Here is a 15,374-nt window from a genome sequence, read left to right on the forward strand (position 1 = left end):
GTACTCGTGGAGGTAGAAAAACAAAGTTCTTTATGGAACCGCAGGATTGCTTGTAATCAAGATTTAAATGTAAAAGGCAGTAGAGCTGACTGTTTCTGTCAATGGTAAGTTTGTGATAACGTAAGAAAAGTAGTTTAAATGTTTTGCCTACGGAAGTTCTAAGCGGCCATGCATTATTATAATTTTTCTGTCTTGTTTTCTCGTGATCACGACTTAGTTTTCTCGTGATCACGACATAACGAGTTGTTTTGTCGTTATCACGACTTAATTTTCTCGTGATCTCGACATAACGAAAGTTGTTTTGTCGTTATCACGACTTAATTTTCTCGTGATCTCGACATAACGAAATTTGTTTTGTGGTTATCTGGACATAACGAAAGTTGTTGATCTCAACCTAAAAACCATTTTCTCACGACGTAATTGTAGCTATCATGAGAAAATCAGGGTTGCTATAATTGTCTTCGACGATAAAGTTGCAGACCCGACAGCCTCCTTCTCAAGTGTCGAACACTTATGTATAAGTGGTCAATCACTGACAGACACAGAGCTAAAATGTCCGAGTATGAATATGCATGACAAGTACTATTCTATCATGGATCAATGTAGTCGGTCACTCACACAACACTTTCAATATTTGGGATGGTACTTATACCATATTTAAATTTTTATTATTTCAGTTTGAGTGAGTCCCTGATCAAAGTAAAAGCGAATACGATCATCCATGATGCTGCGATGATGCTGCTTCTATAGCATTTTCTCATGCCGAATACACAGAGAAAATTAAGTCGTGATAACGACAAAACAACTTTCGTTATGTCGAGATCACGAGAAAATTAAGTCGTGATCACGAGAAAACAAGACAGAAAAATTATAATAATGCATGGCCGCTTAGAACTTCCGTATTTGCCACTTGAGCAACTTAATATATAAATCTAGAAGTAAATGCAAAAGTAAAAAGCATTGAATAATGTGTTGCTTTGCTTATATTTATTGTTTAAACACGTCTATGAAAGATTGTATTACTGTACTGTGTAAAAAAATTATCACATGCTGAAAAAGCATTTGCAGTGACAATGTTTGGATTTGAAATCAAAATAATGGATAAATGTTGTGTTTATGGTAAACAGCCACAGATCAGTTGCAGACTCCTGTGTGAAAGCACAGTCAGTGCTGCTTCTGCACTGCTTACGTACCACACATGGACTGCATACGCACTGCAAACGGACTAGGCCTATGTGTGAACCTGGCATAAAAGGCCACCTCATATACAGCTCACAAAATCAGACTTGTGCTGTGTGTAAGCTATTGCACGATTGTAAAAACAAAAATGCACTGCATGATCAAACATTTAGGTGAGATAAATATATATTTTGAAAAATGTCTAAAAAAATACCCCATCCACCCCTCAAATTAAAAAATCCCCTCTAACAAGAGTCTCCTAAGAGAGGAATTCATTCTCAAAAATTAAATTCAGGCCCTGAATAAATGTATAAAAATCCTGATTGGTGTATCACTATAAATAATTCTACATAATAAAAAGAAGGCTTTAAAAAGATCGCTATCGGCAGATAGAGATACATCTCAAAAAATTAGAATATCATGAAAAAGGTCAATATTTTTTGTCACTCATTTCAGAAAGTGAAACCCATATATTATATAGATTCATTACACATAGAGTGAAATATTTCAAACCTTTATTTCTTGAAATTTTGATGATTATGGCTTACAGATAATGAAAACCCAAAATTCAGGATATTTTAAACAGAAATGTCAGGCTTCTGAAAAGTATGTTGATATCTATGCACTCAATAATTGGTTGGGCCTCCTTTTGCATGAATTACTGCATCAATGCGGCGTGGCATGGAGGCAATCAGCCTGTGGCACTGTTCAGGTGTAATGGAAGCCCAGGTTGCTTTGATAGCGGCCTTCAGGTCATCTGCATTGTTGGGTCTGGTGTCTCTCATCTTCCTCTTGACAATAGGTCAGGCGAGTTTGCTGACCAATCAAGCACAGTAACACCATGGTCACTGAACCAGCTTTTGGTACCTTTGGCAGTGTGGGCAGGTGCCAAGTCCTGCTGGAAAATGAAATCAGCATCTCCATAAAGCTTGTCAGCAGAAGGAAGCATTAAGTGCTCTAAAATTTCCTGGTAAGATGGCTGCGTTGACTGTGGACTTCAGAAAACACACCAACACCAGCAGATGACATGGCAGCCCAAATCATCACTGACTGTGGAAACTTCACGCTGGACTTCACATGGATTCTGTGCCTCTCCACTCTTCCTCCAGACTCTGGGACCTTGATTTCCAAATGAAATGCAAAATTTACTTTCATCTGAAAAGAGGACATTGGACCACTGAGCAACAGTCCAGTTCTTTTTCTCCGTAGCCCAGGTAAGACGCTTCTGACGTTGTCTCTGGTTCAGAAGTGGCTTGGTAGCCCTTTTCCTGAAGACGTCTGAGCGTGGAGACTCTTGATGCACTGACTCCAGCTTCAGTCCACTCCTTGGGAAGCTCTCCCAGGTGTTTGAATCTGCTTTGCTGGACAGTATCCTCAAGCTTGCAGTCATCCCTGTTGCTTGTGCACATTTTCCTACCCAATTTCTTCCTTCCAGTCAACTTTGCATTTAATATGCTTTGATACAGCACTCTGTAAACAGCCACTCCTTTCAGTAATGACCCACTGAGCAACAGTCCAGTTCTTTTTCTCCGTAGCCCAGGTAAGACGCTTCTGACGTTGTCTCTGGTTCAGAAGTGGCTTGGTAGCCCTTTTCCTGAAGACGTCTGAGCGTGGAGACTCTTGATGCACTGACTCCAGCTTCAGTCCACTCCTTGGGAAGCTCTCCCAGGTGTTTGAATCTGCTTTGCTGGACAGTATCCTCAAGCTTGCAGTCATCCCTGTTGCTTGTGCACATTTTCCTACCCAATTTCTTCCTTCCAGTCAACTTTGCATTTAATATGCTTTGATACAGCACTCTGTAAACAGCCACTCCTTTCAGTAATGACCCACTGTGACTTACCCTCTTTGTGGAGGGTGTCAATGATTGTCTTCTGGATCATTGCCAACTCAGCAGTCTTCTCCATTATTGTGGTTTCAAAGAACAAGAGATACCTGGAATTTATACTGTAGGGATGGTCATTAATAGAAACTTAAATGTAAATATTCTAATATTTTGAGATACAGATTTTTGACTTTCATGAGCTGTAAGCTCTAATCATCATCATAATCATCATAATTAAAACAAAAATAACTTTTTAAATGTTTTACTTTACATGTAATGAATATAAAATATATGAAAGTTTAACTTTTTGAAATGTTACAAGAAAAAATGAACTTTTTCACCATATTCTAATTTATTTAGATGTACCTGTACTGCTTTCTGTGATCGGCAATCGGTGATCGGCCTAAAAAATTCTGATCAGAGCACCCCTAGTTGAAGCTCTTTTATTTGCCGTCAAATAGTTGACCACTGCCGTGTCTGTATCCTGTCACAAAATGTGGGGGAAAAAGTCCTACACGACGGTAATAGTTTGATTAAGGTGTTTGCATGTCTGTACTGCACTTCAATAATGCGACTAAAATAGGAATACTCCACATGTCTTAATTCAATTTGTGTTTATTTCGATTATGGCTTTGGCCGGATTAAGGTAATCAAAAATCTCTGTTTACATGGTAGACTCTTAATCAGAGTATTGTCTTAATCGTATTAAAATCGGATTATTGATGTCCATGTAAAAATAGTCACTGTGGTATAATGTGTTAGTCTAGATGCCCACCATCTATAACAGTTTTATTTTGGGATAATGTATATATTATACTAACCTGAATTACTCAAAATGTTTGATTTCAGTGTTTGTTTAAAATGTTTGAATGCTTTCAACATTTTTTTTTTGTTGTTGTTGTTGTCTCCTCACTGTTTCTCTCTGCATCTCTGTCTCTTAGAGGGTGTGCAGTTGCTCTGCCTGATCGACAAAGCAGCAGATGCTTGTCGTTATCTGCAGACGTATGGAGAGTGGAACCGTGCTGCCTGGCTGGCCAAGGTACTGTACTTTGAGCAAACACAATCTAGAGCCAGTGATAAATCAATTCTTTGTGATATATTCACAATTGCTTTGCTAGCAATATAAAAACTGATAAACACTGTGAAATATACTTCTGATTTAAACGTAGCAAGAAATGTGTTAGAAATGGTTCAATGCATTTCCACAAATGTACTTATAGAGAGAGCTATAAACCAGACTCTTTGCAATTCGTTTTGGCCAATAACTACCCACTTAAACAACCAACCATGGTTTTATTTTATGTGTCAGGGACAGATAAATCTGAAATTTAGGATGTCACGGTAAAAGACATGGCAAGTGGCAAAGTGTTATCTTCAGCACTCATTATATCCTCCAGCTATCTTATAAATATAGCTTTGTTTCCTGATGGAAAAATCCTTCCATGTGGAAGTCATCCAGTTAGATTGGAGCAGCCAGCCAATTAGACTGCAGTTTTATGTGATCAATATGCAGCAAACAGTCAATAGTGAAGAAAATGAGTGCTTTGGATATATCTCATATATCTTAATGTCTGTCTTGATCTCTCTCTCTCTCTCTCTCTCTCTCTCTCTCTCTCTCTCTCTCTCTCTCTCTTTCTCTTTCTCTTTCTCTCTCTCTCAGGTGCGTCTGAACCCAGCAGAAAGTTCAGATGTGCTGAAGCGCTGGGCAGAGCACCTGTGTTCTCCTCAGGTAAATCAGAAATCAAAGGCCATCATGGTCCTGCTCTCATTAGGATGCTTTCACAAAGTGGCCGAGATGCTTCACAGGTAGGCATTTCTCTTCTTTTTGTTTTTCATTTAGCCCATTCAGAGTATTGTTGCCCATTCATCCTTTAAAATGTAATATCTGTTTTAGGAATGAAGCATAAAAAAAATGTAAAATAAAAAAAACAAATAAATAAAATTGTCATCATTTACTCATCCTCATGATGTTTCAAAACCATATGGCCTTCTTTTTCTTAGAACACAAAAGCAAATGTTTTGGAGAATGTGTGGCTTTGTTTATATCAAACCTGACACAGCATATGCCAAGTTTTTAAAAACAAAAAAAAGATATTGTCATCAGAAGTTTAGGAAGATACTTACTGTATACCTTATAGTATTTTTTTTCCTAGTCCTTGATCACAGTATGCTTTCATTGTATCGTAAAAGAGCAGCTTGGCATTCCTTTAGAACTTTTCCTTTGTGTGTTTTATGGAAGAAAAAAAGTCATTTGGGTGTTAAATTACCTGAGGGTAAATTATAGTTTTCATTTTTGAAGAATTATTTAAAAATGGATATTACATTTTTAAGTGAGAATATCAATGTGTCACTCAATGTGTTATGTGTCATGTCTGAATGTCAATAAACTCTTTGTAAAAGGCGCTGTTTTATGTATCATCTTGGTGACAATGGCACATCCTAGGCATTCTATTAAAAAGTGGGTAACACTTTAGAATAAGGTTCCATTTACTAACATTAGTTAATGTATTAACTAACATGAACAAACAATGAACAATGCATTTATTACACTATTTATTAAACTTTGTTAATGTTAGTTAATGAAAATACAGTTGTTCATTGTTTACTCATCTTAGTTCACACTACATTAACTAATGTTCACAAACACAACTTGTGAATAAAATAATGCATCAGTAAATGCTGAAATTAACATTAACTAAGATTAATAAATGCTGTAGAAGTATTGTTCATTCTTAGTTCATGTTTACTAATGTTGTTAACTAATGTTAATAAATGGAACCTTATTCTAAAGTGTTACCAAAAAGTGTAGCATCCACCAGTTTGACATTTGAATTGCATTTTAAAGGACATGATGCTCAGATATGCCACTGATATATCTTTACATTTCTTGACAGCATGAGATATTTCGACCGCACTGCACTCTTTATTGAAGCCTGCTTGAAATATGGTGTGATGGAGACAAATGACGACATTAATATCCTTTTAAGGCATATTCCAGTTTTTCAAAACAGTACAGCAATATACATATATTGTTTATTTGTTTGTTTGCAAACTTAAATATTAAAGACCCCATGAAAATGTAAACATTTATTGATAGACAAAAAATGTTTTGAGGTCTCATCTAAAAGTAGATGAATCCCTTTCATCATTTTCTGCTTTTCCACTGTCAGGCTATAGTGCAAGCAGGGGCTAACAACAGGCGCAGACCTTAAGAACGAAATCAAGCTTTGCTACACTAAAACCCGCCTTTAACATTTTTCCATAGAACAACATCACCCCCCCCCCCCCCACCATTTCACCAATAAGGGAAAGCTGACAAACAAACATAACAGAAGTGGGTGTTTGCACTTCACATGCAGACTTCAGCCATCATTGATATTTAACCAATGATTTAGCAATAAAAATGTTACCGTGACTTTAATTTAATTACTTTAATAGTAATTTATTCTTTTGTGTCCTCAGTGCACATAAAAAGAGATCACAAAATCATGCCTGCTTCAGTTTTGTGTTATCACAGGAATGCAAACAACTTGATTTGGGGCTTACTTTAGCATTTCTATTCATTTTCCATGAAATTATGCAATCTGAGGAGGTTTGAGCTCTCTCCCATGTCATTATAATGTTATCCTTTCAGCCAGAGTAACAGAAAACATCTCTGGTTATGCAGTGTAACCAAGCTTGCATTGAGTAACTGGAGATATTTCCTTTTAATTGCAGCTCATTCAACAATGTGACAAAAAATCTGCTGCCAAAAGTAACTGCAGCAGAATTAATATTACAATCAATTAATCTGTTCGTCCCTGCCAGGGGCGGACTTAGTGATTTAGGGACCCTAAGCAAATTTCAGGTACGGGGCCCCAACACAATACCCCTTCACAAATTAAGTAGCCTAAATAATTAGTCAACCTGATGCTATTCTAAAGCCATATTTTTTTTCGGATCACAAAAGAAGACATTATATAAAAAAAATGCTTGCATTTGTCCATTTAATGAATTGTAAACTACTTCAATCTTTTTGCAAAAAGGATTAAAATGTCATAAAAATTATCCCATGCAGCTCGTTTCGTATTCCAAGTGTTCGGCATAAGATAGGGTTTGCAGAGAAACAAATTGAAAATGTAATCTATTAAGCGAAAATCTCCAGTCATTGCCTTCATGCATTTACGTGTTTTTAGTTTATAGTTAATTTGCATTTATAGTTCACGCTGGCACGCCTAGGAAAATTTTGAAACATCAAGACAAATAAAATTATGACTTGAAACACAATAATTTCTTTACTGAGGTGAATATATCTGTTCTGAGACAGTCAAAACAGCTTAGAATGCACGCAAAGAGCGCTCCGTCTATAATCACTAAAAGCTGTCACTCACTTCAGTTCATCGCAATCTCACGATGTTCCGTTAATAAGCTCTCTGCACAATGAATCTCTTATTTACATCTTACCTACACATTGTTATAATGAGAGGATTCACAAGCTTGTAGAACTGTAGAACGCACCTGACAAAACTCGCTTTGAGTGGTGAGTGAACATTTGACGCTCTCTATAACACATACATACTGGTGCATTTACCAAGCATGTTTCGCGAATATCAGACGGGGCCCCCTGATTCCCCGGGGCCCTAAGCGGCCGCTTACCTCACCTATTGGTTAAGTCCGCCCCTGCATCCAGCGAACATTCAGTGTAATTTAATATCAACTTTAAGAAATGTTATTTTCGTGGCCACGAAAAATAACTTTAATACAGTATTAATGCACTAGAGCATGTAGCAAGATCGGCTCGTTAAAGGAACTTGGTTTGCAAGTGCTGACCATAGAAACAATACTTAACTTAAACTTGAACACATACTGTATTAACTAGTCTAAATGAACATACACACACACACTCCTACATACATGTGGGAAAAGGAATGTAAAAGTGAGTCAGCTAACCACCTAAACAGAACCATCAGCACCTTTGTAACAGAGGGACCCCTGTTTAGTATAGTTAAATGTACAATACTTGCATTGCCTTGGATGTTGAACAATCATCCGGATACAGTCTTGGATGAAAGTCTTGATGGTTCAATAGTTTGAAGGTGGTGAAGCTCTGATCAAGTTCGTCCAGGTTGAGTGAAGCAAAACGTACTTCACCAATGTTATTCTGACTTGGATGTGGTTGGGAGAGTTCTCTCCCAGATGGAAACATGCAACATTAACAACTTTTTGCAGTGTCACGGTCAGACTGGATGTCTCCATTTCTCTCCAACTTTCTCTCTTCACTTGGGGTCTGGAGGTCATGAAAAACTTTGATCCCAGCCACACAGATTCTGAACATAGAAGCATAGCTGTCTTCTAAGTGCTCTTGCAAATTACAGTATGACTCGTCACCATACCGTGCTGGGTGCTGTCAGCAGCTCCACTAGCTTCCAAGAACTATGGTTGGTTAAGCCATCTCAGCACTAGCTGCAGTACTTGACTGTCTTTCCAGCTTGATCTTGTGTATCACTTAACCAGTAATTTTACTGGAGGAAACGCTTACTTGTGAGTCCTCGGCCAGCAGTGAGTTAGAGCATCCATTCCCAGAGGGGTTGCATCAATGAAAAGAATAAATTAACTGTACAGTTTGGGGTGCAGTCTCCACTCTCCATAGATGCCTTGACTGTACAACAGGGGTTTGCAAACCGTTCCTGGAGCACCCCCAGCGCTGCACATTTTGTATGTCTCCCCTATTGGACACACCCAATTCAGGTCTTGCAATTTGTATCAATGAGCTGATGAGTTGAATCAGGAGATATACAATGAGGGAGATAAACAAAATGTGCAGTCCTGGATGTGCCCCCAGTACTGATTTGAAAACCCCTACTGTATAAGGTTTCACAGTAAGGGGCTAAAGCATCCAAGCAGCTGTGTGTCACTTTGACACACATCTTTAAACCAAAGCCTGCAGTGGCCGCATATGAAGCAGACAAAAAAACATACTGTCGAGGCTGCTGCCAACAACCCAAACTTTCTCTGAAACGCTATTATCACGGTAACAAGATCGGCAGTTTAAGACATTAACTTGTAAGCACAAAGCACAAGATACTTCTCTTTTCAATACGAACAAGACTTTATTGGACAAATCTAAGACATATACTAATGTAACTTAAACACATGCACTCACACATTCACACAAGTTGCAAAAAGAAAGAAAGTGATCAAATAAGGAGTTTTAAGCGAGTGAGAATATGGAATCCCAAGTTTCTAGGAATTTTTTAGACCTCAACAACCATCAATCAATTTATTTACCCTTGTACCCAATTTTTTCAATGAGGCTATGAAACTTTATATTAACTTTATATATGCACCAGTTCAAACTAGAATCTGGAGTTGTTATACTTGCTTTCCTCTATGTTTTGTGGTGTTGTGGTGGAAAGGGGGTTTCCCAGGTTTATCTTAGCTCGGGGTGTTGCTATGTTTCTCCTCCCAATACATATATCAACGTTATCTTGTTAGTTACGTGGTCCAAATTTTCCACTCTTGCAGAGTATAATTTAAACATGATTTCTATAACAAGAATATGATCAAACACACACACATACAGTACCAAATTCTAACATTAATTTATATAATGAGTGATTAGAACATGATAGTCACATGTGCGGGTTACAGACATGACATTTCTCTTAGCATCATTTCAGAATAATCTAATGCTTTTATATATGTAAAGGCAGTGATGAATTCTTTGTCTCTTTTGATTCTTGGGTTACCCCAAGTTACATCTCCTGACTTCGATAAATTTGGCTTTTATTCATGACCACTCTTCAAGCCCCAGTTGGCCTGCTTTGAATTCAGTGTGCCAAAAGCCCCTGGTCATTGGCCCTGAGGAAGCCCAGAGGTGGCCCGATCAAGCCTTGGAGGTGACAGTGGAAACTCGACTGGCCCTGGCACTCACAAGCACACACAATTAATCTAGCTCTGTGAGATGCATATAATGCAAGGGATGCCCAAAAGTTGACGCTTCAAAAACTGCACAAAGCCACCATGAAGAGCAACCCATAAGACCTTAATGAATGAATCAACTTTGTCCAAAGCAAAATTATTTCTGTAGACATTAGCTGTGTTCTGATTGATTGGGTCCCTATGCAGTGTCCACTGCCCATATTCCCTATGTCATTTGCAGTGCCCTTCAAACTGATCATCTACATTCTCTTTTGATTTAAATTTCATAGGAATCTCACTTAACCTGTGAAGCCCACTTTACAAAGCACTTATGTTCAAATGGAAAACACCTATTGATTCATCCACTAGGGCCAGGGATGGATTACTTGGGTAGATGGATTACCTTGACTAAAAGGAGCCTGGGGGGGGGGCCTGGGCTTAAAGGTTGCACCATCCAGTTTGATTTACAGAAAACCCAACAACAATGAAAATGAATGTTTATTTATGCTGGAATATATGGGTCCCATAGCCTATACAAGGCCTCTTAGACAAGGCTTTTTATCTATGAGAGCTCCCTGGCACTCCTGTTACTATTGGGCCCTGTGAATATGAATGCCTCCAAACCTCACTCTTATAGAACCATTATTCCATCCTGTTTCAAATCATATTTATTTGAACCACTCTTTGAGCTTATTTCTTTTTGTGAAGGGTATAAGAAAATGTACTATTTAGCAAAATGATATAGAGATGTATTGCCAACTATGTTTGCATACACAAGGAATTTGTTTTAGTGAGAAAAGAAGCTTCCAGTGCACAGATATAGACAGATTTGCATATACTAAGTTGCACATGTGTACATACAATTATTATTATAACTGTCCATTTTCCCTATAGGTTGTAGTAAAAATAATGCAAGAAAGAAAGAAATGCTGTGCCCACCATCACTTTTTTTATTTTGCCTAAATTGATTATTCTAAATGGGAAGAAATGGCATAGAGAGAGCAATAGAGTCAGGTTAAGATTTAATTTTTTAACTGTCAAAAGTTACACACTTAATACAGTTGTTTGAATGTCTACAAAAGACCTCCTTCAAATATAAAAGTAGGTTATAACCATTTAAGTAATGTGTATATTTGAAATTACAGATACTCTTTTTTTATATATTTCGGTAGCTAAGGCCGAACTGTTTGGTGCTCTTTTCATGCCCAAAACGGCATTATCAAATAATTTTTTATTCATGTGATGCATTAAATACACTATGTTGCCAAAAGTATTGGGACACCCCCTTCTAATGAACAGGTTTGACTACTTTAGTAATTTCCATGAATACAAATCTTAATGTTTAAGCATATAATGATATTATAGGGAATTGTGTGCTTCTAATTTTATAGCAACAGTTTGGTCAGGACTCTTCTATTCTAACATGACAATGCTGTGTATAAGGCAAGGTTCAAAAAGAAATGATTGAGTCAGTGTAGAAGAACTTGACTGGTCTGTACAGGTGTTGCACAGGCATTTGACTCGGAGTGAGAACAGTTAGAATATTAATGATAATCTCAATTTTCACTTTCAATTACTGTGAATGCGCAGCTAAGGGAAAGAACGGGAATGGTCAAAAAAAGGTGGGAGGGGGCCCTTAATATTAGTTACTGTTGTACTCACTTTGTGTGTTTTTTGAAGCCTCAAGGTTTGCATTGCTATCCACTTGCGTTCTAGGGACTCGCAGTGGATGCAGTGTGTGTATGAGGATGTTAACTGTGACAGGCTAATTTATGGTGACAGAATGCATGTAATTATGCTTGCCTACTCTTCTGCTACACATAAAAGTATTTACTTTTTCTTCACAAAAAGATTACCTACAAGGGTATAATATAAGTAGCAGAATTAGGACACAGCAATGCTCTTTAGAATGATAATTCTCTTTTAGGGGTCACATTAGGTTATATGTAGTAAGTAGTTACTCTGTTTTTTTTTTATTTTTATATTACTTTCCTATTCCCAGTCTTCCTTAACCACAGCATCTCCACATAAGCTTATAGGTGCAGCCTTTGTGGAATACGCTAAGCTGCTTCGCTCCATCGGGCTGAAACAGGGTGCTGTGCTATGGGCGTCTCGTGCTGGAGAGGCGGGAAAGGAGCTGCTGGATGAGCTGTCCCAAACAGAGAGTATGGGGCTAGAGCCCAGCCCCAGTGAGGAGGAAGTGGACAACACTATTGGCAATATAGAATGACTTGCCCCAAGTACATCAGTGGAGGAAAGAGAGGATATGTAAAGAAAAACTTAAGGAAGATGCATAATATCTTTAAAAAAAAAAATTTTATTGCACCCACACGCTTAAGAAAATAAAGGTGCTTCACGATGCCATAGAAGAACCTTTTTTGTCTAAATGATTCCATAAAGAACCTTTAATATCTGAAGAACCTGTCTGTTTCACAAAAGAAGTGGCAAAAGAAAGAGATGATTCTTTAAAGAACCTTTGACTGAATGGTTCTTTGTGGAACCAAACATGGTTCTTCTATGGCATTGCTGTTAAGAACATTTTAAGCACCTTTATTTTTAAGAGTGCATAAGCATGCAGGTAGTCGACAAACACACATCTTTTCATTCAAATTATTTGTCTGAATTCTTAGTTATCTTTTACAATTCTCTGCTGGTTGTGAGATGTGTTGTACCCCAAGACATTCCCTTAGCACCTGTTACCATGCTGTGATGTATTCCAAACCTGCTCTTGCACTTATTTGATCAACTAAATATTGTCATAGTGAATTAAAATGATCTCAAATAATTAATTAAAAATAAATTTTTGAGAATCTTTAAAATGAGTTTATGTGTTTGACATGAAATATGCTTAAAATTTCAAATGAATGGTGTGTTAAAGGATTAATCTCATGAAACACCCAGTTTCACCCCAAAATTATTATTTGTTTGTTTGTTTGTTTGTTTTTTGGATGTTGTTGTGAATTATGCCCAGACATATTTTTAAAGGTTTCATGAGTATCACTGTAAGTTATCTAAATGGTTAAAATTTAAATGCAAAAACATGAAATGAGTGCAGCTGTTTATGTTGTGTATGACTTTCATTGGTTAATTTTGGTTTGTTGGCTATATTTAACAAGTGATAAAATGTAATAAAGATGTGAATTTATTTAGCTTCATTCTCCAGAGAGTTAATGCATTTGGATATTGTCCTGTTGAAATAAGATGTGACCACATATCCTTGATATTTGTGGTACCACTTTTGTGTCTGTGATTTACAAATGAGAATTGTTGTTTTGTTTTGTTTTTAATGATTAATTAATTTGTTGATTTATGATTGTTGGAATGACCTGCCTTGTTTTGGTATGACCGTTATTTGTCATGACTTCATAATTTAAGTTTTGTTCCTATTTAAACATTTGTCATGAACGTTCCAGGTGTTTCAGCTTACTGTATGGATATATGTATATAGGTAAAGCAATAAATTTAGCTTGTACCATCCATTTTGATTTTCTTTATTACCATTTCAAAACTTTTTTTAATTTAATTCAGTTATTTAACAAGCCATATTTCATGTGGATGAAGTCATAGGATTATGAAAAAATAATCATGGCTGACTCATTTATGCCTTAAATGTCAGTAAGTCTGGGATGAATGTAAATAAAACATAACTTTTGAATATAAACACCTGTAACCAAAATGGCCACACTCTCTGACTAAACCAGGGCTGTTTCTCAATTCCAAGAACGCATATTGTGAAACGACCCAGGTCATTCCTGCTGTGCTACTACAAAGAAGAATCCATTATGAATATCTAAAAGTCATCTATAAATATAAGACAACGTTAGATTTATTCGGTTTCATACAATCTACTGACTACTAATGCATAGCATATTTTTTTTTTTTTTTTTTTTATTGTTAGCAGTATTGTTAAAATTTTGGTTTTGTAAATAAATTTATATGTAGGCCCAAATTATATGTCTAATTTATATGACAAAATACACTGCTCGTCCAAACAAAAAGTTACACACTCTAATATTTCGTTGGACCACCTTTAGCTTTGATTATGGCACCCAATCGCCATGGCATTGTTTCGATAAGCTTCTGCAATGTCATAACATTTATTCCCATCCAGAGTTGCATACATTTTTGTCAAGATCTTATATTGATGATGGGAGAGTCGGACCTCTGCGCAAAGTCTTCTCCAGCACATCCCAAAGATTCTCACTGGGGTTAAGTTCTGACTCGGGACTCTGTGGTGGCCAATCCATCTGTGAAAATAATGTCTCATGCTCCCTGAACCACTCTTTCACAATTTGAGCCCGATGAATCCTGGCATTGTCATCTTGGAATATGTCTAGAAAAAAATCATTGATGGAATAACCTGGTCATTCAGTATATTCAGGTAGTCAGCTGGCCTTGTTCTTTGGGCACATAACATAATCATCCATGCAGTAATTATCCAATGGGAGGATCTTACCTATTTGCTTAGTTAAATGCAGGTGGTGACTTTTTTTTGGACAGGCAGTGTATGATATCACAGAGTGCAGCCATCTATGTCTGCTATGCTGTCTATTTATTTATTTGTCTATTTATTTAGGCCCCTTCAAGATTCATAATCAGTTGTTGTTTTTGTTTTGTTTTGTTTTGTTTTTTAATAGAAAAAACATGCATTCCTTTAGCATTTCAATTACATGTAGCTGCCCCATGGGCATTTCATTGCATGAAAGCTGAACTGGATAACAAGCTTTCTCTACTAGGTTTTCTGATGAGTGACTCTCATTAATCATTTCTGTTGTCTTCCAGGGTCATCAGAGAGTGATTATGGAGGACATTGCCTTTTACAGAAAAGGCTAAGCTTTACTGATAGAGACCTAAGTACCCCTGTACCAGCACAAAAAAACGCAGCCAAATGTTTGTATGTCATATCAAACTGTTTAATTTCACCCTACTACTTTACTTAATACCCAAATCACTCACTAAAAAGTAATTTCAGCCTTGATTCTGATGTGACATAAAGTAGTCATATCTATGTGGGTTGTTGACTTTTAAACTAGTCTTGCCATTAACATTATTACATTACACTATTACACAGGGGAAGTCGTGGCCTAATGGTTAGAGTCGGACTTGTAATCCAAAGGTTGCGGGTTTGAGTCTCCGGCCGGCAGGAATTGTAGGTGGGGGGAGTGAATGTCCAGCTCTCTCCACCCTCAATGCCACGACTGAGGTGCCCTTGAGCAAGGCACCGAACCCCCAACTGCTCCCCGGGCGCTGCAGCATAAAATGGCTGCCCACTGCTCCGGGTGTGTGTTCACGGTGTGTGTGTGTTCACTGCTGTGTGTGTGCACGTTGGATGGGTTAAATGCAGAGCGCAAATTCCGAGTATGGGTCACCATACTTGGCTGAATGTCACTTCACTTCACTTCACTCACTTACCACGTGTAACCACACCAGCCCAGGACCTCCACATCCAGCATCTTCACCTCCAAGATCGTCT

The 15,374-nt window shown here is 37.4% G+C and overlaps 1 protein-coding gene across 1 annotated transcript in view; it reads left to right on the forward strand.

The window, feature by feature from the left end:
- The window catches only part of LOC306882667 (WD repeat-containing protein 11-like), a 133,191-nt gene extending 119,812 nt beyond the window's left edge, over window positions 1–13,379 (forward strand). The window contains exons 26-29 of the mRNA XM_079437474.1: window positions 3,943–4,040; window positions 4,662–4,807; window positions 5,896–5,975; window positions 11,929–13,379. Of these exons, the coding sequence (XP_079293600.1) occupies window positions 3,943–4,040; window positions 4,662–4,807; window positions 5,896–5,975; window positions 11,929–12,131 (527 nt within the window). The 3' untranslated portion in view covers window positions 12,132–13,379. The remainder of the gene's footprint in view (window positions 1–3,942; window positions 4,041–4,661; window positions 4,808–5,895; window positions 5,976–11,928) is intronic.
- The last annotated feature ends 1,995 nt before the right edge of the window (window positions 13,380–15,374 follow it).

The sequence above is a fragment of the Barbus barbus genome, assembly GCF_936440315.1.
Source record: "Barbus barbus genome assembly, chromosome: 16".
NCBI classification, from domain to species: Eukaryota; Metazoa; Chordata; class Actinopteri; order Cypriniformes; family Cyprinidae; genus Barbus; species Barbus barbus.